This window comes from Pelodiscus sinensis, chromosome 20 (assembly GCF_052426305.1).
Source record: "Pelodiscus sinensis isolate ZL-2025 chromosome 20, ASM5242630v1, whole genome shotgun sequence".
Taxonomy (NCBI): domain Eukaryota; kingdom Metazoa; phylum Chordata; order Testudines; family Trionychidae; genus Pelodiscus; species Pelodiscus sinensis.
The window spans coordinates 21355456-21383301 of NC_143071.1; the positions used below are offsets into that span (position 1 = coordinate 21355456).

The 27846-nt window shown below is 50.3% G+C and overlaps 1 protein-coding gene across 1 annotated transcript in view; it reads left to right on the top strand.

Annotated features, from left to right (window-relative positions):
- Nucleotides 1-27846, top strand: part of MGAT5B (alpha-1,6-mannosylglycoprotein 6-beta-N-acetylglucosaminyltransferase B) — a 275223-nt gene that overhangs the window by 119970 nt on the left and 127407 nt on the right. Inside the window, exons 4-8 of the mRNA XM_089771960.1 lie at nucleotides 2268-2380; nucleotides 12515-12588; nucleotides 18261-18431; nucleotides 21792-21956; nucleotides 22803-22972. Coding sequence (XP_089628086.1) covers nucleotides 2268-2380; nucleotides 12515-12588; nucleotides 18261-18431; nucleotides 21792-21956; nucleotides 22803-22972 — 693 coding nt within the window. The remainder of the gene's footprint in view (nucleotides 1-2267; nucleotides 2381-12514; nucleotides 12589-18260; nucleotides 18432-21791; nucleotides 21957-22802; nucleotides 22973-27846) is intronic.

Sequence of the window (27846 nt, forward strand, 5' to 3'; positions counted from 1 at the left end):
GACTCAGTCTTCCTTGGGCATGTTGCACAAGATTAATGCTCTGCTCTGTTGCTTCCATTCAGCTAAGCTGTCATCATACTGCCAAAGTAATGCATTGGGCCTTAGTGCAATTTGAGTGGCAACATTAGTGGAGTGTACATGGTACTGCTTGCCAGGCCTGATTCAGCAAATCACATGAACACCTGCTTGCGTGTCATTCAGATCAGTGGGATTTCAACCTGTTTTTAAAGTGGAGGATATGCTTATGGGCTTTTCAGAATGGGGCCTATCGCAAGCTGGAGAGTCAGCATCTGACCCAGGAGGAGCCAGGAATGAGCCAGTGACCCTGGGGGTGTTGTAGATCAGGGGTCTCCCATGGGCCAGTCCTGGCTGGAGTGATTGTGCAATCCAGCCTGGGATTCCTGGCAGGCAAGGGATTGCCTATTCATTACCATCCCCAAGTCCCTCTCCTTCCTGCCGTCACTCTGCCCTAGCCCCCTATGGCACTCCATCCCCTGAGCACATGGTTTTGGAGATCTCTGGCAGGAAGGCCCTGGTACTGCATGGCAGCAGTGATCACATCCCTGGCACTCCTGTGTGGCAGGAGTCACAGGGGAAGTGAAGTGCACTGGCTCCACTGTGCTCCACTTCCCTCACAGCTCCTGCCCCCCCCCCCCCCCGGTGATCCCCAAAGCCACATGCTTGGGTGATGGGATGCCATGGGGAAGATGGCAGAGTGATGGCAGAGCTTGGGGGCTGGTAATGAACAGCATCCCCCCCAAACCTGCTGGGAGTCCCAGGATGGATTGCACAATTGCTCCAGCTGGGACTGGTCTGTGGGCCAGGAATTTGAGGTCCCTGTTAGAAACATTCCCTAGGGTCCAGGTACCCCACTCCACTATTCCTCATCAGTTGCATGAAGGATGAATGCTCCCTGAGGGTATGTCTACATGGGCTCATTATTTCGAGCTAGGTAGGCAAATCAGGCAACCGGAGTTGCAAATGAAGCCCAGGATTTAAATATCCCAGGCTTTATTTGCATGTTTTATTGCATACACCTCATTCCACGAGGAGTAACAGTTAATCCGAACTAAAGACTTAGTTCGGGTTAACTTTAAACTGCCGCGTGTAGCCATGGGCAGTTCGTTCAAACTAAGGGGGATTTAAAAATGGTGGCCGGACGGGAACATGCAAATAAAGCCCAGGATATTTAAATCCCGGGCTTCATTTGCAACTCCAGTTGCCTGATTTGCCTACCTAGCTTGAATTAACGAGCTAGTGTAGACATACCTTGGGAGACTTGGTGAGATTCTCCACTCTAGGCAGGACTGACAGACCTTTTCCTGCACTTCTTTTCAAAATGCTTAGTTTAATCACAAGTAGCCAGCATCTGCCCCATGATTACAGAGCAAGTTCCACTGGCTGAATGGTAATCAGAACCTCTTCTTCTCAGAGATTGCTGGGGGCAATTACACGAGGGGCCAGTAATTATTTGTTGAAAGACTAAACATATTCTGGCAACCACTTCACTCCACAGCAGAAATGTCATGTCTTTGCTCATTAATTATACAAGCAATTCCCAGGGAATGCTTTGTGACCACACCCAGGTGGGAATGAATCTTCCTCTAGGTTACCATCTGCTCTGTAGGGGGCAAGATGGATCTTGTGATGGCTAAGATCTTGTGAAGCTCTCAAGTTATTTTTAGTGCTTGCAAATATAATTTGACCCAAATAGTTGCCCTGTGTATCATTTATGTGCTGTAGCCATTTCTTCTCCCTTGTGCTGCTCTGCTCCGTTGCCTCTTTCTTTCTCTGGTTTTCCTCATCTTCAGTTTTCACCTTTTTTCCTGGATTTTGCTCTATGTCCTTTTCCATAGTGGTCCCTAAGCAGACCTCAAGACCTTTGGAAAGGAATTTTAGAAAGAGTCTGTTTGAGAAAGTTTGAAATTAGGCAAAGCAAGTTTTCCCTGCGCACATGTGTATTTGTATTTTATGTGTGTGCGTGCACATGTGCATGTAGAGAGATGCCTGAGGGATATAACAATGGGCCAAATCCTGCAGTCCTCCCTCAGTCAAAACTCTTGTGGTAGCAAATGAAATTTATTAGTGAAGAAATATTACAAGGCTTAGTCATCATTATCTCCACCATCAGTGCAGCTCCCCTGGGCAATCTACTTTGCCATTGAAGAGTGACAGCCATTTGAGCAGAAAGCCCTCTTGGCTCTCTCTAACTAGCTTGGATGCCTTACAGGAAGGAATTGTGTTCTCAGTATTTATTTACTTTCCAGGTTCCAGCCAGCAGCAGGTTTGATGGAGAGGATCCAAGCGATTGCTCAGAACGTCTCTGACATTGCAGTGAAAGTAGATCAGATTCTCCAGAACAGCCTCATGAATGGGAAAGGTAAGAGTGCCATGAAGTTTCTGCCCATTCAGTTATTCTCTGTGCTCAGCACATTCACAGCCTCAGGAATGTTGACATGCTATACAGGTGTCTAAGGGAAACCATAGAAACAAGCCAAATACAGTAGCTTTGGATGCTGAATTTGGATGCTGAGCTGAAGTTCCCCAAATCACTTGTGGTTGGTGAAACATCTCAAGAAAATGGGCTGTTTGATGAGATTCCTGCTACTTCCTGTGTCTGGCTCCATGTGAATTTAGTGCTGATGAAATACAGGGATTCCAGAATAGGAACAGCACTGGCCAGAGCAGTGCTGAATGCACCTATTGCATCATCAGCAGCATGTTTCAAACCTCAGGCGGTGAGATTAGCTGGGTCTGGAAGATGCCTTTGGCCTGCATAGTTCAGTCAAGATGTGGGCTATGCTTTTCCAAAGTCTCTATTCAAGGGACTTTTATTCTCTCATTTCTTGGAGAACAAACTTGAAATAACTTTTAAAGGGGCCAACTTTTCAGAAGCAGATGCTTTAATGCAGTGGTAGGGAACCTCTGATCCGCAGCCCAGATGCAGCCCCCAGCAAGACTGGGCTGGAGCACACAAAATCTATTCACTGGGCCCCCCAGTCTCTGGTGTGCAAGGGGAATATGGAAAGTGTCTTTCTCCTTCTCAGAGGCTTCTCACTTGTGTGCGGCCCCCGACTGAGTTTTTTGTGGGTCAGTGGCCCCCAACCTAACAAAGGTTCCCCACCCCTGCTTTAACGTGTCTCAAAAACAGAGACACTTTTGCAACTTGTGTCTTATCTTCTGTGCGAGAGGGCAGTGATCAGTGTGAGATCTCAAACTCATTTTTCACTTTGAGTGTGTCTAAACTACACCCCACTGCCGACAGAGGGATGTAGATTAGGCACATCGCTATTGCAAATAAAGTGGGGTTTAAATATGAATAGATTTAAATATTCATTTGAATAGAAATGGCCGTCGCTTTTTGCCACTGAGGCACTAAGCCGGCAAAAAACAGCAGTCTAGATGGGAATTGGTCGACAAGGAAAGCCTTTTCTGGCTGATCTTGCAAACCTTGTTGCACAAGGCCTAAGGGGTATAGTTTAGACACTCCCTTTCTGAACAGCTGTTAGGCTCTTTAGAAATACCCAAGATATGGATACTTCTCACAGTTACATGGTATAAGTGAGCATTGGTTGCTGCTTTCAGTCACTAGTGAGCTGATACAGAAGTAAATGACTGTCTCTCTTAGAACTGGTCCTCTGAGCCAGTGATCACCGGCTGATGGCGAGTCACAGGTCAATCATGATCTATGACGGTGCAGAAGGGCTGCTGCTAAGACTGGCTTGCTCCCTGTCTGCCCCAGCCCCAGCCCCAGCCCCACACCACTCCTGGAAGCAGCCAGCACAGCCACATGTCCCTGTGGGGGAAGCAGGGATCTTGGCACGTTGCTTCTGCCTGCAAACACCATCCCCACAGCTCCCATTGGCCACGTAAAAGGAACTGTGGCAAATGAGAGCTGAGGGGGCAGTGCCAGGAGAGCCACATGCCGCCAGCCTCCATTCCAGGAGCCCCAGGGGTGTGTTGGCCCCTTCCAGGAGTGGCATGGTGCTGGGGCAGGCAAGAAGTCTGCCTTAACCTTGCTATGCTGCAAGAGCTGCCCGCAATAAGTGCTGCCTGGTGGGAGGCCAAACCCCAATCCCTGGAGCCAGCAGCCCATCCTGCCCCTACACCTCAAACTCCCTCCTGTACTCTAAGCCCTCTCCCAAAGTTAGCACCCTGCACCCTTCAGAGGGGGATGGAGTGATTGCAGTGGGGCTTCAGGGAAGAGACAGGGCCTGGGAAAAGGGGCTGTGTGGTTCCTGGGTTGCCCTTAAATTCCAAAAGTGATCTCGGCTATAAAAATGTTTAATGACTACTGTGAGCCATTGTCTCCTGCCCCCAAGAGGAACGCTGCCTTTGGGGTATGGGCTCAGTCAGAAGCTGGAACTGCAGAAACAAAGGAAAATGAAAAAATGGTGGAAGCAAATGAGAATATTTCAAATCTCCCGAATTATTCACTTTGGATCAATTCACATTTTGGATGAAAGATCAATGTGGGTGTGGGTGGGAGGGGGTATTTTAGCAGAAATAGTTAGCTCACATCTAGCACAAATGAGAAAAAAATCTATTCCCTGGGTGCTGCAGAGGCAGGTGTGATATTACTCCTCTGACAGCCCATTGGACTCATTGGATGGCCATGAACAAGTCATTTATCCTCGCTGTTCCACCTGCACAATGGGAATAGTAGACTAGGATAGAGCCTTTGGGGATTAATGAGTTAATATTTCTAAAGCACCTTGACTATAGGTATGCTAGAGCTAAAGTAAACCACTGGTGAGCATGTTACAGGCTCCCCTCTGTGCCTGCTCTTCAGAGGGAAGGAATTTGTTACACTGGCAACCCTCCACTGGTTAGGCCAGGCTGTGGCAGTCTGTGCTTTTAGCTGTGCAGTTCCTGATTCAGTTCCAAGGAGGCTGGTCAAGATGGTGGCTTGTCATCCCAGTATTTGGAATGGCAAAGCCATTTTCTAAGCAAGCACAGACACTTTTGCAGGGTGCATGTTCTAAAGTCCATATGCACCCGCCATGGCTAAGGCACTGCTGCAATTTATCCCACAGCACACCCTGGAGTGCATTATTGTGTTCCCAGTGCTCTTTGCCTGATTAAAAATGTCAATACAGGCAGTCCCCGGGTTACGTACAAGATAGGGACTGTAGGTTTGTTCTTAAGTTGAATCTGTATGTAAGTCGGAACTGTCCAGATTCAGACACTGCTGAAACTGACCGCCAGTTCTGACTTACATACAGAATCAACTTAAGAACCCCAGGCGTCCCCAAGCCAGCTGCTGCTGAAACTGATCAGCAGCTGATTCCAGGAAGCCCGGGGCAGAGCAACTCTGCCTGGGGCTTCCTGTAGTCAGCGCTGGTCAGTTTCAGCAGAAGCTGACTTGGGGACGCCTGGGGCAGAGCAGCTGGGGTGCTACTGGACCAACCCAGCAGCACCCCATCTGCTCTGCCCCAGACGTCCTGATTCAGCCGCTGCTGAAACTGACCAGCAGCGGCTGAATCAGGACCTGGGGCAGAGCAGCTGGGGTGCTGCCGGGTTGGTCCAGTAGTGCCCACGGGCGCTGCAGGACCAATCGGCAGCGCCCCAGCTGCTCTGCCCCAGAGTCCAAAACAAAAGCCTGGTCTGCTGGGGGGGGGAGCACACTAGCTGCGCCCCCCCCCCCCAGCAGACCAGGGACACGGGGAGCAGAGCCGCAGCGGCAGCGGGGTGCCGCGCCTCTGAGGCTTTGCTCTGGCAAAGCCTCAGAGGCGAGGGACCCCGCCACGGCTGCGGCTTCAGTCCGGGTGCCTGTGGTCTGCTGGGGATGGTCCCCAGCAGACCACAGGCACCCGGACTGAAGCCGCAGCCGCGGGGGGGTCCCGCGCCTCTGAGGCTTTGCCAGAGCAAAGCCTCAGAGGCGCGGGGAACCGCCGCTGCTGCCGCTTCAGTCAAAGCGGCAGCAGCGGCGGTTCCCCGCGCCTCTGAGGCTTTGCTCTGGCAAAGCCTCAGAGGCGCGGGACCCCCCCACGACTGCGGCTTCAGTCCGGGTGCCTGTGGTCTGCTGGGGACCGTCCCCAGCAGACCACAGGCACCGGGTCTCAAGGGGCAGTAGCAGTGGTTCCCGCGCTTCTGAGGCTTTGCTCTGGCAAAGCCTCAGAAGCGCGGGAACCTGCCTGGTGCCCCTGGTCTGCTGGAGACGGTCTCCAGCAGACCAGGGGCACTGGAGCAGCTTACGAACGGGGCTTTCTCGCCCCGACTTCCGGGGCGAGAAAGCTCCGTTTGTAAGTGCGGATCCGACGTAAGTCGGATCCGCGTAAGTCGGGGACTGCCTGTAGTGATAATGCATTTATTTAATATTAATCTACTGAAGAAAATAATCCCCCGTAGACACAATACAGAACTCTGATTTACGTCTGAGGGCAAACACTTCAGTGTCTGCCTTTGACCCTGCCCCATTCATTCCTTTTCCCCCTTCTTCCTTTCTTCAGCTCTCTCCCTCCTTTCTGCCACAGCACAAGTTCCAGTGGCACCACTAGACCTCCTGGGCTGAGTTTGGTTTTTCCAGAGAACCGGAATCACCAGGAGTCCATATATCTGCTCCCAATGTTGGCTGACCAAGTGGAGCCAGCTGTGGATTTCAGCCAGAATATCCACTGCAGCTGATAGGGGAAGCAATCTGAATGAAGGGAAGCAGTGAAAGCCCAGCTGGTTAGTGGTACTAGGGCTTGCAAGGAAACTCCATGCTGCTCAGCACCAAGGAGTAGAGCTCGAAAGAGCTGTGGCAAGCAGGAAGGGGCAGAGAGAGAGGATGAGAGAAGAGCTTTCTGTAGAAGGGCAATGACCTGCTTGGGCCTTCTCAATCAACCCCCTGTAACAAAGCCAGCCAGGCTCACTGCACGTCAGACTGTTGTCTCTTTGTCTTCCCTCCTGCTGGAGCCGTTGCCTTGCTGAGTCCAACCAGATCTTTAGAAGTTGCAAATGTGCTTGGTTACCCTCCCCTCCCCCAAGATTAATGTGATGGGCACAAGAGCATATCAATGCTGCTTCCTCTGCATGCACTCAACCCATCCCTGGAGCTTGAAATATTTATCAGCCTGCTAATATTTCTTCTGCAGCCGCAGAAGCTCAATATTCTGGACAGCCCTAGCTGCATCCCTGACACCAGAAGAGGTGTGGATGAGACAGTAAAATATTGTCTGCTCATGTCCTAATATCAATGTGTAATGCCCATCCATATTCTGGAGTCAGGATTCCTAATGAACAGGGGCAGCAGAGACCTTATTTAACATTAACAGCGTGAATAATCACCTGGTTGTTGGCAGCATGCTAAGGCAAACCACTGGAGCATGCTATACCTATTGCACCCTCGTCTTGTTTCCTCTCTTTACTCTTTGGCTTATAAATCATGGATGTCAGTCCAAATTTGATCCAGGTCAGTAGTGACTGAATATTGTTGCCATCTGATAGCTGCTCAGTGAGAAATCAGCTGGCCATCTCTGACATCTTCCTAATTAATGGGCGCTCACAGCACCAGAATCATCTGTCCAATGCTACATCCAGGGGCAGTTGGGGCTAGAGGGATGTGACTCCCAATTCAGGTACACATACATTCACTAGCTCTCATCAAGCTAGCACCCTGAAAAAGTATTGCAGCTGCCATGCCTCGGGCTGCGGCAGTGGTGGCTCAAGTTTCTTGGGGCTTCTCAGGGCCGGCCCGAGCCCTTTTGGTGCCCTGGGCCCGGGCGTGCGGTGCCACCCCCAGGTGCAGGGTGCATGCACAGGCCCGCCCCCCCCATGGCCTCTGGCGCACAGCCTGGGGCCTGCCCTGGGGACGCACAGCGCATGCGCTGCCCAGCCCGGTCCGGCCCGGCCAGCACTGGTAGCACACGTGCTGGGCCGTGTATGGCCCCGCAACCATAGGGGCAAGGGCGCTGCTGTCCGGCGCCGCGGGGCCGGCGCTGCAGGAGCCGGATGCGCAACTCCTGATGGCAGCTGTAAGGGACGCCGCGCGCCCCTTACAGCTGCCATCAGGCGCCCCCCGTGGGTTGGTGCCCTGGGCAGCTGCCCGGCTCGCCCATGCCTCCATCCGGCCCTGGGGCTGCTAGCCAACAATTAAAGGGCTCAGGGGCCCCAGGGCAACTGCCTCCCTTGCTATCCCCCTCTCCACTGGCAGACTCCATGGCCAGCTTTGAGAAACACTGCAATAGAATGAGCTGGCAGGAGGCAAAACTTCAGAGGAGCAAGACCTAGTCTGACACTCAGTTCCACAAGGGGTAAGAATGACTATTCATCTATTACATTCAGAACTAAATACCAAATCCTGTTTCAGTATAACTACCTCCATCTTTGCCCCCTCAAGCATTTTACTGCTACTTAATGGGAAAGAAAAAAGGAGATTACTGGTATCTATTTTTAATACTTGGAAAGTCTTCAGTGACCTGCAGTGAGGGGTATCAATATAAAAATCTAATAGACAGAGTGTTGTATCCAAAACTAGAAGGGTCTGAATTGCTGCTTCAAATAATGCTGAAATATGAGAACAGCTCATCTGACAAGACTTCTATAATTCAGCAGGCCAGAAATTCCCTGAGATCAGCTCTTGTAGTTCTGCCTTTTGGGACTTAACACTTGTAAAAGTACCTTGGAAGTTTTTGGCAGCATAGGCTACACACTTAGACATCATCCCCAGTTCTGCCTTGAACCCAGACCCTGAGCCGAAAGCTTCAGTAGAATGAACATTGCTTCTTCGGACCCACCTCTAGTTAAAATGTATCCTGGACTAATAACCCCATGAGTTAGCTGGGTGGCCAGGCTACAGTGCATGTGTCCCGGTGGGGGCTGGTGAGTTGCACTCACTCTGCATTGTTTGTCAGTGCTTGTTTCAGAACGCCTACCCTCTGCACAGTGTGAGCTATTCTGAGAGCACAAATTGACCTGAACGCGTTGGCAGTGATAGCCCCAGGGGCTAGCTCTGTATCTGACAGCTCAGTGGGACAGTTGGTTGCAATTTTACAGTGTGTGCCTGTATGCCTGTCAAGTACGCCCCTAGATACAAAAGCCTATTTACGGATTATTAAAAGAATGTACAAGGAGTGATCAGAGGTTAAATCTGGAACTGGAGTCCCCCCAACTCCCTCTAGAAAATGCCCTGGAATTTAGCTAAAAAAAATAGCAGCAACAGGCCAACAATAGCATCAACTCAAACAAAAATACAAGCCAATATAAGGGGAATGTGATCTAGCAATCAGAACAGAGGCTGACAGTCAGGACACCTGACTCCTAGTCACAGAATCATAGAACACTAGAACTGGAAGGGACCTCGAGAGGTCATCGAGTCCAGTCCCCTGCCCTCACGGCAGAACCCAGTACTGTCTAGACCAGGGCTACTCAACTTTGGAAGCCCCAGGGGCCACAATGATACTCATATCACATGCTGCAGGCTGCGACTTAAGTGTGGTTGTATATACATGCAAATATACATGTAAATAGCTTCTTTCACACAGACGGCATGAATACAAAGATTAAGGCAAGACTGCACAACATGCAGGCCCCATTTAAGTCAGTTCTGCTGATATTACTAAAATGCAACATTGACCCAATTTCCACCCATATGACAGCACTTTTAATGCCCAATGACAGTCCAAGAATGTAACTTCTAAAATGCATATCAACAGAAGACCATTATATTGACTTCTTTTTTGTTTTGGCTCCTACCTGAGGGCCATGTGCTGAATCCCGTGTAAACCAAACCATACTGCGGGCTACTAACAAATGGGCTGTGGGCTGAGTAGTCCTGGTCTAGATCATCCCTGATAGATGTTTATCTAACCTGCTCTTATATATCTCCAAAAATGGAGATTCCACAACCTCCTTAGGCAATTTATTCCAGTGTTTAAGCACCCTGACAGTAAGGAAGTCTGCTCTGGGGGCAGAAGAGCCCACAGGGCTCCATGCACAGAGTGACCTTAAGCAAGGCACGTTACCATTTTGTGCCTCAGTTTGTCTCTCTGGAAAATGGGTATTCTAATGCACCCTCCCCACAGGTGATGCTGTGTCTTTATCTCACATCTGAAGGAATAGGTTGTGTCCATGAAAGCTCATGATATCATCTACATTTTGTTAGTCTTTAAGGTGCTGCAAGATTATTTGTTGTTTTTTAAGTTTTTCTAGTTACAGACTAACTTGGCTACCCACAGAAGCTTTTAAGTTTTTATGGCTTCGGAGGGGTAGCCAAGTGGGGGAGGGAGCCTTCCAACACTCCAGTCATCTGAAGAAGTGGGTTGTGCTCATGAAACATCTACATGTTTTGTTAGTCTTTAAAGTGCTACTAGACTATTTGTAGTTTTTCTAAAAGTTTTTGTTAGATCTTTTTAGGTGATTCTATGCAATCTGGGGGTTTTAGCAGGAATTTCAGTTCTACCTTTGTGTGCTGGAGCTAGTATTTGCAGTATTGCAATAAATTCCAGTCACTCTATGTGCAGGTATAACTGCATGCAAATATTTCTCTGGTCCAAAGGTTTCAGTTAGGCTCAACCAAGCTGGCAGAGGTTATATCTACACTACAGCGCTAATTCGAACTAACTTAGTTCGAATTAGTTAATTCGAACTAAGCTAATTCGAACTAACGGATCCAGACTAAAAAACTAGTTCGAATTAGCGTTTTGCTAATTCGAACTAGCATGTCCACATTAAGTGGACCCTGAACCGGGGTTAAGGATGGCCGGAAGCAGTGCCGGCAGGGCATCAGAGGAGGACTTAGAGCGTGGAGCTGCTGCCTCAGGCTAGCCGAGGGCTGTGCTTAAAGGAACCCGACCCCCACCCTGGACAGACAGTTCTCAGGGGTGCCCCGCTTGCAAAGCAGTCCTGGCTTGGAGTGCCCTGAGTGCCCACACTGGGCACATCACACCACTTGGCCATCAGCCCAGCTGCACTTGCCACAGGCTGCCATCTGGGGAGAGGGGGCAATTGGGGAGCTGCAGGAGAGCTTCCACCCCCAGAAGCCTGCAGAGCTAGCCCAGTCCTCCCCATCGGGGGCTCGTACCCCATTCCTCCCTCACCTCCTTCCACTTACCCTTCCCTAGCCCCTCTTCCTGATGTACAAAATAAAGAAAACGTGTGGTCAAAAATAGAATCTCTCTTTATTGAACAAAACTCGGGGAGACTGGGAAAAGGAGGTGGGAGAGGGGAAGGGAGAGTGTGGGAGAGGGGAGGGCAACTACAATGATCAGGGGTTTGGAACCGGTCCTATATGAAGAGAGGCTAAAGAGACTGGGACTTTTCAGTTTAGAAAAGAGGAGACTGAGGGGGGATAGGATAGAGGTCTCTAAAAGCAGGAGTGGGGTGGAGAGGGTGCATACAGAAAAGTTCTTCATTAGTTCCCATAATAGAAGGACTGGAGAACACCAAGGGAAAGGAATGGGTAGCAGGCTTCAAACTAGTAACAGAAAGTTGTTCTTCACAAAGCAAAGAGTCAACCTGTGCAACTCCTTGCTGCAGGAGGCTGTGAAGGCTACAACTAGAACAGAGTTTAAAGAGAAGTGAGATAAAATGATGGAGGTTGTGTCCATGGAGTGGTATTAGCCAGGGGGTAGGAGTGGTGTCCCTGCCCAAGGTTTGTGGAAGGCTGGAGAGGGATGGCACTAGACAAATGGCTTGGTCACTGTCTTCGGTCCATCCCCTCCAGAGTCCCTAGGGTTGGCCACTGTTGGCAGACAGGCTACTGGGCTAGATGGACCTTTGGTCTGACCCAGTACGGCCATTGTAAGCTCAGGGCTCAGGGTCGGGGGTCTCAGTGGACCATCTTGATTTTCATGCAAACCTGCTCCTGGGTGGCCAGGCTGGCAGCTCTCCTGCCCTAGATGGCCACTTTCCTGTGCCTAGTGCGGAGGTCGTGGACGAGGTCCACGATGTCCGCACTAGACCAGGCGGGTGCCCGCCTCTTGCGTTCCCGGGCAAGCTCCCGGGAGCCGCCAGCCTGGTCCCGGGAAGAGGGGGAGGGCTGGGGGACATCGGGTGGCTGGCTCGAGCCATGCCATGTGCAGGATCTGCTAGCTGGGTGCTGGCAGGCTTGCACCTGGCACGGGCACCGTAGCCAGCCCGTGCCCCTTTAAAGGGTCCGGAGCTGGGAGGGGGGGGGGCAATAGAGTTTCCCTGGTGTTGGCCAGAGTTGGCCAGAGTAAGTTCGAACTAGGCTTAGTCCTCGTAGAATGAGGTTTACCTAGTTCGAACTAAGCGCTCCGCTAGTTCGAATTAAGTTCGAACTAGCGGAGCGCTAGTGTAGCGCCTATCAAAGTTAATTCGAACTAACGTCTGTTAGTTCGAATTAACTTTGTAGTGTAGACATACCTAGAGTGATTTAGAGGGGGCTTGAACCATTATAAGTTGCTCAAATGGCGGAAAAGCCTCTTCTGAAAAAAATAGCAGAAAAAGCTACGCAAAATGCAGAGCTTTTTCTGATAAAGCCCTGTAGTCTAGACCTAGCCTAAATTCTAGAGTTTCCATTCTCCTAAAAGTTTCCTATTTCCCCTGTATCTGAATTCTCTTTCCTCAGGGTTAGAAGGCAGACGGGACCAGTGTGAGGTGCCCAGAGACCCCAAATACCCTGACTGCTCTGGAAAAGTGGAGGTGAGTCATCTCACGACAGACACATGAAAATGATTTTGAGGCAACTTCCTATGGAAAGAAGGCAGTCAATGGCTGTGACGGGTTCTATTTCCATCTTGACTACTCTCCTACCCAATGCTATCCAGGAAGGGATCAAGATCTTCTTTCCCATTAGCTACAGAGTGGGTTAACCCCCATTTTTATGAATAAACATGTGAACTCCATGCCTTGGATCAGATCACCAGCTATCAGTGGGAATGGTACCACTTTCCCTTCTGAGTAGAGATGTCTACAATGCTATGGAGAGCCACATCTTCTGTTTTACTTGATGGCCTGGTGAATTAATCCTCCTTCCTCCTGCTATCTTCTAAAAACAGGTCTTAATGGTTGGAGTGAAAATTAAGACCTGGATGGAAGCCAGAGCCAATGGCAACAAAGCAATTGCCAGGGTAAAATGAGAGAACCGGCAATCCAAAAGGTGGGATGGATTAGGACAGTAGTGGGTCATGGAATGCCAGGCCTTGGGTCTCGTTGCTGCAGGGAGAACAATTCCTGTCCTGGCACTGCAGACTGTGCTGCACCCCAGGAGCAGCTGGCAGCAAGCCCGGCTCCTAGGTGAGGATTGGGGGCAGAAGAGTGCATAGGGCTCTGTGCACTGCTCCTGCTGTGAGCACTAGCTTTGCACTCCCATTGGCCAGAACCTGCTGTTGGCTGCTTCTGGGGACAACATGGTCTGCAGTGCCAGGAAAGGCAAGAAGCTGCCTTAGTGCCCCTGCTGCACCGCTGACCAGGAGCTGCTCAAGGTAAGCCCCTCCTGCACCAGCCCTGACTCCCCCAAAGCTGGAGCTCCCATCCTCAGGCCCACTCCGGAGTTATCACTCTAGTCAAATTATGTTGGGTCACGGGCATAAACAATTTTCTTCAACTGGGCAATGAGAAAAAAAGTTTTAAAACCACTAGGTTAGGAAATGGCTGATGATCCCTTTAAAATCAAGTAAAATTCTCCCTTTCACCCTCTCACTGTGTAAACGTATATCAGGCTCAGCTTCCCATTACACAGACAAGAACATAATGCTCCCATTCAGAGTGCACTAGAGGATCAGGCAGCAGAACATGTGGTGCATGTGTTGTGGAGGGAGAGCGCAGAACAAAGCAATTCATTGAGAGTGGACAAAGAGCTGGGCATCCTTTGTCTACAGCTCACTAGGTGTTCATGATTAATGTGGCCAGGCCTTTATGTCTTGTTGAATTATTTAAGCATGGAGCCTGGCAAGGGAAAGAACCATCAGATTAAAAAAAAAAATCTGGAGCATTATCAAGTGTCTGGGAAATAATTTAGGCATCACAAAAGACATTGTATTTCATAAGGGTAACGTGACACGAGTCTCAACTCTCAACACAATGTGCTCTCAGATGAGCATACCTTTGTCAGTTGGCCTGGGGCATGCTGCTGCTTTGGCAGTCAGCAGCTTTACGTGAAGTAATTAAAACAGGGTGGGCAATAATTTTTGGTGGGAAGGCCACCCCAAGATTGTGGAAAGCAGTTAAGGGCCACACTTTTCTGTGGAGGAAATGCAGGGTCTAGAGTGGAGGTTGGGTACAGAAAGGTGCATGGGGTAAGGGACTGGGGTGTAGGAGACAGCGTGAAGTCTGAGAGGGAGTTGGGTGAAGGAGGGGGTTGTGACCTGGGTCAGGGGATTGCAGTGTAGGGTCAGGCAGGAAATATAGGTGCAGGAGAGGATTCTGGCCTTGGAGAAGGGTGTAGGAGGAAGTACAGGGTCTGGGAGGGAGTTATGACCTTGGGCCGGGGGGGAAGGTAGAAGGTTTGGATGGTGATTTGGGGGAGGGATTGGGGTGGACGAAGGATAGGGGTGCCAGAGGCAGGCTCTGTCTTGGAGACACTTGCATCTCCCAGCCAGCAGCCCTGAAGCACTCCCAAGGCAGGCTGGGCTCCCTGCCAGCTGCAGCCCCAGACCACTTGAAAATGCAGGCTCTTCCCTCCATGTGGCTTTCAGCTCAAGGAGGGGGGAGAGACTTGTGCTGCTCCTGTCCCATAGGCCAATCTCTCAGCTTCTATTGGCTGGTTGTTTCCAGCCAATAGGAACTGAGAGATTGACTGGGGTCAGTTCCTATTGGCCGGTTGTTTCTGGCCAATAGGAGCTGAAGATTAGACTAGAAGTGGGGAGCTCACATGAAGCCTCCTCCTTCTACCAGAGCAGACAGGCACACGGAGCAACTCTGGCTTAAAACAGTGGTTGCTGTGTGTCTGAGGGTCATGGCAGGAGGGTCCAGGGGTTGGATCCCATGAGCTGGCAGGCCAGATCCGGCCCTTGACACATATCTTGTCTACTCCTGAATTAAAAGTTTGCCCAGCTTCCTACTTCAGTCTTCACTTAAATTATGCCTTGCTAAGTCCACGTGAAAAATATTAAAGAGCTTATTAATAGGACAGCACAGTTATATTTTTCATTCTCCCAGTACTCACCATCATAGAATCATAGGGCTGGAAGAGACCTCAGGAGGTCATTGAGTCCAGCCCCCTGCCCAAAGCAGCCCTGAGTTCAAGAAGGTGGCTTTGTCCATGGCTCTACACTGCTTTTCACTAGCTAGGGCTCTGCACTGTTATGTCAGTAGTGCCATTGCAAAGGCAGTGTTTTATCCTGGTGTGCATTCCAGGCATCGCAGATGATGCATTAAAAAAGGCTTGTTCAGAATTTTTGACAAACCCTTTTTTGGCAAAACTGAAACTTTTAATGGACACCTATTGTTATCATTGCAACTTTTGTTAGGAAGGTTTCTCAGATCCAGGATGAAATTTCTGGCTAAAAGTAGAGACAGACCAGGACTTAAACTTGGGCTTCTCACCTCCCAGCTGAGTGCCCTAAACATGGGATATTGGCCATTTGGATCGAAGACTCTCATGGGTTTCTGTGAAACATTTTGAAAGATCTCATTTTTCATTCTGATGTGGAATGATAAATATAAAAAACCTGACATTTTTCACAAGACAGAACTCTTGCTTTCCAGCCAGTTCTAGTGCTAGAAGAGTGGTACTACACATTACCGCCTGCAGGCAGGACAAAGTATCACACTCCTAGCATATATATAGTAGCCCAGTGTCTATGACTCTGTAATGCTGTAACATTGTCTGTTGCCTCTGGGCAGCACTGTTGCCTCTGTAATGTCCTTCACATCCCGCCATGGCGCTTGGCTGACTTCTGCGCCACTCAGGAGCAAGCAGCACAAATGGCCGTTTGGGCTCTGCGGTCCCCATGCAGCATGGGGGTGCTGCACGGGGACCACAGAGCCCAAACAGCCATTTGGGCCGCTTGCTTCTGCACTGTGGACCGGATGAGCAGCGCAGAAGTCAGCCAAGCGCCATGGCGGGAGGCGAAGGGGGGTGGGGCGGTGACGTACACGGCCAGGAGGCAGGGCCTGGACAAGCGTGCATCCCCAACGGAGACAGAGAGGAGAGCAGAGGAGACAGAAAGGAAGCAGAGGAAAGCAGAAAGAGAGTGAGAGGCAGGAGGAGAAGAGAAAGAGATAGTGAGAGACAGGAGGGGGAGAAGAGAAAGAAAGAGACGGAGAGAGAGGCAGGAGGTGGAGGAGAGCTGAGGGGGGGAGGCAGTAGGAGGAGGAGAGAAAGAGAGAGAGGTGGAGCAGAGACCGGAGGCTCAGGAGAGAAGACCGAGATAGAAAAGGAATAGGACGTGGAGGAGAGTCCCGAAAATCCCATCTTATGACGGGCTAATTGGCTAGTCATATATATAGTAGCCCAATGTCTGTGACTCTGTAACGCTGAAACAGTGGCTGTTCTCTCTGGGCTGCATGGGGAGTGCAGGGCCCAAATGACCGCTTGCGCCGCTTGCTGCAGCACGGCAGCCTGGCTGAGCGGCGCAGAAGTCAGCTAAGCACAATGGCGAGAGGCAACAGCACCACCCACAGGGAAAAGCCAGGGGGCGGGGCCTGGACGAGCATTTGTCTCTGACATCAGGAAAGGGCGCCGGATTCAAAAGGAGGAAAGCGGAGCAGACAGAGAGGAGAACAGAGGAGGCAGAGAGGAGGCGGAGGACAGCGAGAGAGAGAGTGAGAGAGACGCAGCAGTAGGAGAAGAGAAACACAGAGTGAGAGGCGGGAGGGGGAGAAGAGAAAGAGAGAGATGGAGAGAGAGGCAGGAGGCAGATGAGAGCTGAGAGAGAGAGAGGGCAAGGCAGTAGGAGGAGAAGAGAGAGAGAGGCCGTTTGTTCTGCTTGCTCCCACGTGGTAGCCCGCTGAGCAGCACAGAAGTCAGTGGAGCGCCACAGCAGGAGGCGAAGGGGGTGGGGCGGTGATGTACACGCCCAGGGGGCGGGGCCTGGATGAGTGTGCATCCCTGATGGAGACAGAGGAGAGCGGAGAGAGAGTGAGAGGCAGGAGGGGGAGAAGAGAAAGAGAGAGATGGAGAGAGAGGCAGGAGGCAGATGAGAGCTGAGAGAGAGAGAGGGCGAGGCAGTAGGAGGAGAAGAGAGAGAGAGGCCGTTTGTTCTGCTTGCTCCCACGTGGTAGCCCGCTGAGCAGCGCAGAAGTCAGCGGAGCGCCACAGCAGGAGGCGAAGGGGGTGGGGCGGTGATGTACACGCCCAGGGGGCGGGGCCTGGATGAGTGTGCATCCCTGATGGAGACAGAGGAGAGCGGAGAGAGAGTGAGAGGCAGGAGGGGGAGAAGAGAAAGAGAGAGATGGAGTGGAGAGAGCATGAGAGGCAGGAGGGGGAGAAGAGAAAGAGAGAGCGGAGTGGAGAGAGAGTGAGAGGCAGGAGGGGGAGAAGAGAAAGAGAGAGACGGAGTGGAGAGAGCGTGAGAGGCAGGAGGGGGAAGAGAAGAGAAAGGGAGAGTGAGAGGAAGGAGGGGGAGAAGTGAAAGAGAGAGACGAAGAGAGAGGCAGAAGGTGGAGGAGAACTGAGAGAGGGAGAGGCAGTAGGAGGAGGAGAGAGAGAGAGAGAGAGACATGGAGTGAGAGACCAGAGGCTCAGGAGAGAAGACCGCCGTGGAGGAGAGACCTGAAAATCCCGTCTTATGACGGGGTAATTGGCTAGTAGTTAAATAAATGTACATTTTAAGGAGTTATTTATTCAGTCCTTAGCAAGTTGCTTGTTCTTAGAAACTTACACTGTAGGGATAACACAGGTTATCCCTGCACAAGCACAAGCACTGGCCCAGGAAATATGACCAAGGATAGTGTGACAAACTCCTACTCAACTGGGGAAGTGCCGTGAGGATCTTGTTGTAATGTAGATAATGTAAGCAGATGGAATGGAAATAGAAACTGAGGCCTCTAATACTACTTTCCTGCTTAAATTTTCACTGCAAAATTGGTCACAGTGCAGTTGTGTTTCTGTGAACCTAGTTCTGCTGTGGAGACTAATAACCTCTGCCCTTCTGTGGTGCCCACATTGGGATGTGAGACAGTGGTGCTGGTTGATGAGGGAAGTATAAATCTTTTGTGGATCTCCTTCCATTTTATTCCCCCTGCCTCCCAAGGTTCCACATGGAAAGGTCTGGAAGGTTGCATGCGACAGGGTTCACAATGGGCACCTAGTGTTATTTCTGTGGAATTAGAGCATTCTTAGATTTCTGCACAAGATGCCCAATACACATGTTTCCAGCAGTGGGGTTTGCAGAGCTCATCCCATTGATCTGTCTTTGCCTGACTTGCAGTGGATGCGGGCCAGGTGGACGTCTGACCCCTGCTATGCATTTTTCGGCGTGGATGGCACAGAATGCTCATTCCTCATCTACCTCAGTGAAGTCGAGTGGTTTTGCCCTCCACTGCCTTGGAGAAATCAAACAGCAGCCATGCCTTCCTCAAAGCCACCAGATCGAGTACAGGTAAGGGCAGGGCGGGCCTTTGTGCCAGCCTGTCCCCCCTCCTTTCAGTATATTCTTCTGTGGGCTGCTGGATCAACATCTCCAGGCAAGAGAGTAAAGTCAGAAGCTGCAAATGGTTCTGAAAGAAATCTGTATTAGAGGGTCTATCAGAGCAAAGAGCCTTGAATTACAGATGGTGTCCATATCCCTGTCAAATGGGAGCTGGCTTAGCATTTGTTTGGCTGAGACTATGTGTTATGGCTCCTTCCCCACTCTGGCATGATATATGCAGGAGTGGGGGCCAGCAAAAGTACCCCAAAACCTTATCTACCAGGCTTTGGTATAAAACTTCCCTCCAAAATCTTAACAACCTAGATTTTGGGGATAGAATCTCCGCTGCCACCACCCAAGCGTTGATACAAAAATCAGGGGAAAGGTCACTTGGGAAATCTCACCCGTAAAGAAGAAACCAGAGCACAACCATTAACCAATACGGGTATGTCTACACTACCACCCTAGTTCGAACTAGGGTGGTTAATGTAGGCAACCGGAGTTGCAAATGAAGCCCAGGATTTGAATTTCCCGGGCTTCATTTGCATCTCGCTGGGCACCGCCATTTTTAAATGTCCGCTAGTGCGGACTCCGTGCCGCACGGCTACACGCGGCACGGACTAGGTAGATCGGACTAGGCTTCCTATTCCGAACTACCGTTACTCCTCGTGACCCTAACCCTAGTGAAACGAGGAGTAATGGTAGTTCGGAATAGGAAGCCTAGTCCGAACTATCTAGTCGGTGCCGCATGTAGCCGCGTGGCACGGAGTCTGCACTAGCGGACATTTAAAAATGGCGGCGCCCGGCGAGATGCAAATGAAGCCCAGGAAATTCAAATCCCGGGCTTCATTTGCAACTCCGGTTGCCTACATTACCACCCTAGTTCGAACTAGGGTGGTAGTGTAGACATACCCTACCAGGTTAATAAAAATGAAAGAGAAATTACTTTTATTATCACCACAATATTCCTGTTGCAAGCATAATGACTAGTTGGAAAAGTAACAAAATAATATACTCATGGAGGAGAAATTTATCATGGGCCAGGGACTTAGTTACAAAGGAGAGCAAAACCCATTTTTAAATGCACAGACATCAGATCCCATTTCCCAAACCATAAAACTTTATTCTACTTACAGACTGTGAAGAGTATTTTCTTAGAGGGAGACATCCTGTCCCCTTCAATAGCTGGAGAGAAACTACCCAACACAAAGGAGAGAAAACCCCAAAAATTCCTTTGTCCCAGTTTGAAATTCCTACCTACATTTCTATTGGCTGCCTGCCACCTGGTTTAGGTAAGGGACATATTTAACCCCTTAGTCCCCAGGATGCTGGCTAACCCTCATGATCATGACACTATGGCTCTGTATACCTTAAGCACATGCATTAATCTCTAACCTTAACACTAGCATAGTTTCCTAGCATAGTGTTTTCCTGAGCACACTTGGTCAGTGGCACAGTGATCCGCCACTGCCCACTCAGGGTGCATCTATACTGCAGGGCTTAATCGAAATAAACTACGCAAACTGTGCTACGTCAAATCTGTAGGGGTATGTCTACACTACCACCCTAGTTCGAACTAGGGTGGTTAATGTAGGCAACCGGAGTTGCAAATGAAGTCCGGGATTTGAATTTCCCGGGCTTCATTTGCATATTGCCGGGCGCTGCCATTTTTAAATGTCCTCTAGTTCGGACTCCGTGCCCGCGGCTACACGCGGCACGAACTAGGTAGTTCGGATTAGGCTTCCTATTCCAAACTACCGTTACTCCTCGTGGAACGAGGTGTACTGGTAGTTCGGAATAGGAAGCCTAATCCGAACTACCTAGTTCGTGCCGCGTGTAGCCACGGGCACGGAGTCCGCACTAGCGGACATTTAAAAATGGCGGCGCCTGGCAATATGCAAATGAAGCCCGGGAAATTCAAATCCCGGGCTTCATTTGCAACTCCGGTTGCCTACATTAACCACCCTAGTTCGAACTAGGGTGGTAGTGTAGACATACCCTAGCTTATTTCAAAATAGCTTATTTTGTAACAGGGAGCATCTACACAGCACTTATTTCAAAATAGCGTAGTCTTCCTCTGACTCCTCTTATTCCTCGTACATTGAGGGTTACAGGAGTTGGAGTAAGAAGTCCTCCACTTTACAGTATTTTGAAATAACTGCCTGCTGTGTAGACACGGACTAAGTTATTTCAAAATAATGTTGCTGTGTAGACATACCCTTAGAGATGTATTCATGCATGGATGCAGCCTGCCATGCCAGTAAAAGATTTTATTTATTCTTGGGGAAGTTAGCAGATAGTCAGGAGACCCCAGTTGGTTAGTGGGGGACACTGAGGTTTTGCTCAGGTGTAATCCCTAGGGGAGATTTTAAATGCTTCAGCTGCCAACACTTTTGACTGAAGATATTGGTGCTTTCAGCTGTCACCATGGCTCTGCTCCCCCAGGAAGCAGCCCAGTGTTGTACGATGGGCTGTAATTTGTGAGTACTAATCCCTGCTGCCTTGGCAGCTTGCATAGGCAGACTGTACCTCCAGACAGCCAACAGTTCCTAGGCACACCTTTCGGGAATGGAGTGTTCATTTACAGTTCTGGAGGATACTGTATGGCCCAACAAGAAGTCCCACTTAGCCATAGTGTGGGCAGCCTAGGCTCTCACCTAAAGCAGGCCTGTTTGGAAGTTGAGACTCTTCTCTTATGGAGATATACTTATCTCATAGAGCTGGAAGGGACCTTGAAAGGTCATCAAGTCCAGTTCCCCACCTTCACAGCAGGACCAAGTACCATCCCTGACAGATTTGCCCCAGATCCTTAAATGGCCCCCTCAAGGGCTAAACTCACAATCCTGGGTTTAGCAGCCCAAGGCTCAAGCCACTGAGCTATCCCTCCCCCCATGCTTGTCACCTTCTGGCCTCTTTTAACCTCACCTCACTCCCCACAGGGCCCAAGACCCATTCCAGCTCAGCAAGTCTGTCCCTTTCCCTATCTCTTATCTGGTGCTGCCCAAGTTAGGAACTGATGCTAACCAAGGGTGCCGTTCCTTCTGTGTAACACATAGTGGCTGATTTCACCTTGCCCATGTGTTTTGGACAGATCAGCCAGAGGATGACTGCACTTGCTCCAGGAAAAGAACCAGCCAGGCCAGTTTCAGGAGGGGTTGGACTTAGCATGGCTCAGCTGTGCCTTCACTGCTGCTCCCTGTGCTTTGCTGCTATTTCCCCTTGTGCTAACGTGATGAGAGGCTGGATGGGTCCATGTACACAAGCAGGGGACTCACACGCTGGCTCGTCACGTAGACATATCCTAAAAAGCAGACTCTCTTTTTTTCCTAGGCAGCTTTTCGGAACAACCTCTCTTACCTTCTTGAGCTAATCGGGAGTGGCAAGGAATCCTTGATCTTCATGAAGAAGAGAATCCGGCACTTGGCCTCACAGTGGCTTCTGGCGACCCATAGCCTGGCACAGAAACTGAAGGGCAGACAGAGGGATCAAAAGCAGGTGAAGGATGAATTTAGGGAGAATTATTTTGGACTGACACGTCCTTTGCATTCACCTCCAGCACCAGTTGTACTGCTTGTACCACAGTAAACTGAAGGTTGTTCAGGATGAGCTAGAAAGTCCCTTAAATCTAGCCTGTTTCCAGTGGGGGAATGAGCTGGTTGTCCACAGTGAATCATGAGCATGTCTCCTAACTACATTCAGAGCGCCTTAAACTCAGCTTCTCCTGAGCTGAACACTAGGCTGAGTGGCAGGTGTGACTTCAGTAGCCACATACTACTTGTGCCTTCAGAGACTGGTGGTACGACAGGTAGAGGTGTCATTCCTGAGGACGTGCAAGCTAGGTCAGCAGTCCAGCCACCTGCATTAGGCTGGGCTTAGATAGAAACAATTAAAGACTTCTCAGTCCTTGTGTAAATCAGTCACCCATCCTAATGTCCATGGGCCAAATGCTGATGCATGTTCTCATTCATCACACAGACAAAACTGCAGTCAATGGCCCTGAGTGATGCTGAGCACCCACAATGCCCACTGAAGTCCATGCAGGCAGTCAGAGCTGGCCACCTCTAAAGAGCAGGCTTCCTACTTTGGTGCCAAAACATGGATTTAAGTGGGCACCAAGTTTGGAAGAATCATCCAGAGAGTTTTGCCTGGGTGAAGGCTGAGTAACATCTGCATGAGGACCTTAGAGTCTGGCTCCCTCTGTAGTTTCTCTTGCTCATCATTCAGTCTGGCTCCCTCTGTAGTTTCTCTTGCTCACCATTCTCATGTCTGAGTTCTGCCTACATAGCCATGTTTCATGCTGCCTGGCCATCACAGCACCATTCTCTCTCCTTTTCTCTCTAGATCTTGGTTCACATTGGCTTCCTGACAGAGGAGTCAGGGGATGTTTTCAGCCCCAGGGTGCTGAAGGGGGGACCTCTAGGTGAGATGGTCCAGTGGGCAGATATCTTAGCTGCCCTCTTCATTCTTGGACACAGCCTGAAAGTCACAGTGTCTTTGAAAGAGCTGCAGAGGTGAGTGCCATGTTGATACCCGTGTGAAAGAAATGATCCCAGCTGGCAGGGCTTGAGCCCATGACCCTGTCCTCCCTAGGAAGGGGCAGTATCCCCTAGGCAACACGGGAACTTGCCCCACCACCTTACTGTCAGGGCGCCCCTTATCCTTCCTGCCCTGGGGCTGCCTGGCTTTTGGCTGTCCTGTCCCAACTGCACCCGGGGGAGGCAGGACTTGAACCCACGACTTGAATGCTGGCCTAGGGACCAGGCCAGCATTGTCTGATGGGCTGTAATTTGAGAGTACTAATCTGTGCTGTCTTGGCAGCTTGCCCAGAAGACTGTTCCTCCAGGCATCCACAGGTTGGTTTGAACCATTAGGCCAGTGGTTCCCAACTGCCAGTCTGTGGACTGGTGCCAGGCCCTGAACCGCTGGCTGCCTGACTGCAGCACACAGCCAGGCCATGCCACCATGGCTTGATGATTGGCTGGGCGGGATTCCCTGCAAACTGCGCAGCAGGGGCAGCATGGCCGTGCAGCTGCTAATTGAGCCCCACCCACAAAAAGCTTCCTGGTGGGGGAGGGGCACTCCCTCAGCAGTAGAAGCTCTCTGCTCTGAGTGTGCTGGCAGGGAAGGGGTCATAAGGCAGAAGGGAGGAGGAAGGAGGGAGGAAGGATGTGGCTGGGACGGGAGGGGTCGGAGCTCCCCTTCCCTCTCTTCAGCGGCAGCTCCTGTTTTGTTGGGCGGCTCTAAAAAAAAAAAAAAAAAAGCCTGGGCAGCTGGCAGCCCTCCACTCCCTGCCCCCTCCCGCTTCCCTCTCTCCGGCAGCAGTGCCATGTTTTGTTGGTCTGCTTTAATAAAATACTTTGGGTAGCTAGCACACTTTGGGGGGGGAATAATAATAATAACAATCCATTACAATGACATATATTGTGTGTGTATAGATGCAATGTAAAATAACAAGGTTAAATAATTATATTAATGATTAAAATAATTATAATAATGAATATGCAAATAAATTAATTGCCATAATGAATATGCAAATGTTTCTATACCAGTTCACCAAAAGCTTATGAATGAGTTTGCTGGTCTATGGTATAAAAAAGGTTGAAAACCACTGTGGTTGTTCGGACTGCTGTGTCAGATCCCATAGATATGTCTGTAGCAGCCTGATGCTTTGCTTTGTTTTTTCAATCATCGTTACATTCAGCTCTCTCTGACTCACTCTGACGCTCCCCTAGGAAGCAGTGTAGTCTGGAGGATGAGGAATCAGAGACCCTGGATTCTACTCTCAGCTGTCATAGATGTATTGTCTTATCATGGGCCATTTGCTGCCTGTTCTCTGTGCCTCAGTTTCCTCAATGGTAATCATACTCTCTACCTCCCTCACATGAGCATTGTGGGGCTCAGTGAAGACTTTGAGGTTGTTGGATGCAGAGCATGAGGCTACATATGATGACTTAGGCCAGGGGTTGGAAACCTTCCAGAAGTGGTGTACCAAGATTTAACTTATTAACTTCTATTTATGGATCTTCATGCCGGGGGAAAGAGTGGAAAGGGGTAGGCTGGAGCACATTGGGTACGGTGACCATATGTTTTGAACTAGCTGCAGTTAGGTAGAATAGTTTAATTTAAGTTCTTAAACAGCGTAAGCATTTTAACTTTCTTATGTTAGTTTATCTAACTTCATCTTAAATAAAGTAAAATATTAACTTATGAACAACACAAAAGGTTTCAATATTTTCTTTTTTTATGGCAGGGTTGGGGAACCTTTTTTGGGTCGTGGCCACTAATCCACAGAAAATTCAGTTGAGGACCACACAAGTGAGAAGCAAAAAAACTCCTCCAAAAACCTTGAACCCTCAGTGATGTGGTCCCCAGCTGAGACACCTCACTCCTCTGATGCTCCAGCATCATGGGGTGAGAGCAAGGGACAGGGAGGATTGAGATTCAGGGTTTCCCATAGGCCAGATTTACTTTTTGGGGGTTCCAGAGTTAGTGGATTTTATGGACCTCCTTAGGCTCTGGGGTAGGGACAAAAATGAGGGTTTCAGTGTGTGAGATAAGGCTGCCAGTGAGTGAGCTAGGGATGGGGTGCAGCATCTGGGCGAGAGGTGGGGTGCAGAAGGGGGAGAGGTTGTGAAGTCTGGATGGGAGGTGGGGTGCAGAAGCAGGCTGGGAGTAGGGTGTCTGGCTGGGAAGGAGGGTGCAGGAGCAAAGGTGGATGCAGGAGCTGGGTTGGGGTAGGGTTTCTGGCCAGGAAGGAGGATGCAGGAGCAAGGGAGGGTGTCGGAGCAAGCTGGCAATGTGGGGTCTTGGTTGGAGGAGGGGAGTGAGTGAGGGGATTCAGGTGTGGAGTCTGGGCATAACAGAGGATTCTTACTTGGCTTCATGTCCCCTTGCAGCAACTGCTGTGGCCACACAGTCCTGGGCTGCCCTGGGGGCCAGAGGCACCGCTACCACAGCCTAACCAGCTGCTGGGGAAGAGGGAGGGCTCTAATGGCTGTGCAGGGAAGGAGGGTCAGAGCTGAACTCCCACCATGCGTGCCTCTGAAAATTGGCTTGCGTGCCAAGTATGGCATGCGTACCGTAGGTTGCTGACCCCTGGAATTCCTTACCTAGAATTTATCTGGAATTCACCCTGTATCGGGGTGGCCAACCTGTGGCTCCAGAGCCATGTGCAGCTTTTCAGAAGTTAATATGCAGCTCCTTCCATAGGTACCAAATCCAGGGTTGGAGCTGCAGGGGCCAACTTTCCACTGGGCAAGAGGATGCTCACTATTCAACCCCCAGCTCTGCCCTAGGCCCTTTCCCCCTCTACCTTTTCCCCCTAGCATCCTGCCACTTTCTACCCTCTCCTCTGAGCCTGTCACACCCACGCTCCCCCCCTCCAGTGTCTCCCACTGAGAGGGAGCTGATCCCAGTGGGCAGGAGGAGAAGGAGAAGGAGGCACTGACTGGTGGGGCTGCCAGTGAGTGGGATGTGCAGAGAGTGGTGGTGGAGAGATGAGTAGGGCTGGTGATATATTACTGTTGCTCTTTGGCAATGTGCGTTGGTAAACTCCGGCTCCTTCTCAGATTTAGGTGGGCCACCCCTGCTGTACACCCTTACCACAAGCAAAGTGGTGGTTTACACTAGTGCACTTCATCCTGGCTCTAAGCAGGGGCAAGAAGCTGGGTTGCAAATTCCAGCTGATAGTAGCTTACACTGGTGACTGGGTTTGGGCTGCCAATGTAAGTTGTTCGTGTTTCTAGAGTCTTTAGTTCACAATTAATCTTTAATTCCTGGAGCCTCCAGGACAATCCTGAAGAATTGGGAACCCTAATCTGGGCGCCAGTCAGATGGGAGCTGGCTTAGCATTTGTTTGGCTGAGACTATGGCTCTGTATACCTTAAGCACGTGCATTAATCTCTAACCATAACACTACGCATTCTTCAAGCATCAGAGGAGAGCAGTGGCACTGATGCAGTAAAAGCTAGCATAGTTTCCTAGCATAGTGTTTTCCTGATCACACTTGGTCAGTGGCGCAGTGATCTACCACTGCCCACTCAGGGTGCATCTGTACTGCAGGGCTTAACTCGGAATAAGCTACGCAAACAGTGGTTGATGTCCCCAGTGAAGACAAGGCTGGAGACATCCAGAGGTAGGTCTGGTGTAAACTCCAGTGGGCAGAACCTAAGGAGCACTTTCCTTCACAGCCTAGTGTCAGACCCTGCTGAGCTTCATCTCCTGTAGCTCAGCTCCAACAGCATTTCTGACCTCCAAGGCTCTGCCCCCGGCATGAGGTCTCCAGGGCTATGTCTACACTGTCAGGTTCTTTCTCAAGAACAGCTGTTCTTGCACAAGAACCCGCAGAGCGTCCACACTGCCCGCCCGCTCTTGCACAAGAAGATTTACGACGTTGTGCAAGGGCTTCTTGTGCAAGAGCAACACTCCTTTCTAACAAGTGTAAGCCCTCTTGTGCAAGCGGGCAGTGTGGACACGTGGCAGGAGCTTCTTGCACAAAAAAGCCCTATGGCTAAAATGGCCATCAGAGCTTTCTTGCGCAAGAGAGCGTCCACACTGCCATGGTTGCTCATGCGCAAAAGCACATGGAAGTGTGGACGTGTTCTTGCGCAAGAAGCTGCCAGTGTAGACATAGCCCAGGAGTGAATTACTCTAGAACTAGACATCACCTCTTGTGGCTCTTGGGAAGCAGCTCTCTGCCTTTCCCTTCAGCCATGCCAGCATCTCCATATGACTCTTTCCATATGACTTTTTCCCTGTCCTCTGCCTGCACTGGGCAGAGGAGTCAACCTCATTCAGAGGGTTGCTGTTGTGAGTCTGCTTATGTATGAGGCCCAGGCTCGGTCTGGACTAACCCTCAGGAGCTCACCACTTCTCCTCCAAGCACCGGCCCTGCAGCATGTCCTACAGACAGCGGGAGAGGACAGCTGGGCTTAGTGCATGGAGCAGAGAGACTACGGTCCTGGTGTAAATTAGGAGGAACTCTGTGGATTGAGTTACATCAGTGTAAAACCAGTGTAAATGAGAGGCAAATGGGGCCTTTTATAGTTTTTGAATTAACCTCTGCTAGGGAAAGATTCTGGCCAGACCTCTTGGGAAGCCCTGGGAAGTGAAGCTCACCAGGCCCTGAAAGTCCCCTTTGTTGTTTCAGACTCAGATTGCATTTGCAGTTAGAATCTTTGCAAACAAAGCCCCCAGAATAGCCAGTGTAGGAGTGGCAGGTGCAGGTGCGCTGCAGGCCAGCTTGTTCCTCCCATTGCACCAGAGCCGTTTCAGTTCCAGTTAGCATCTCCAATGACTTTTCTGGCATTGTTCTAAAGTTAGTAGCTCCATGCCTGTTAAGCCCCTTCCTTCCTTCCTTCCTTCCTTCCTTCCTTCCTTCTCCTTC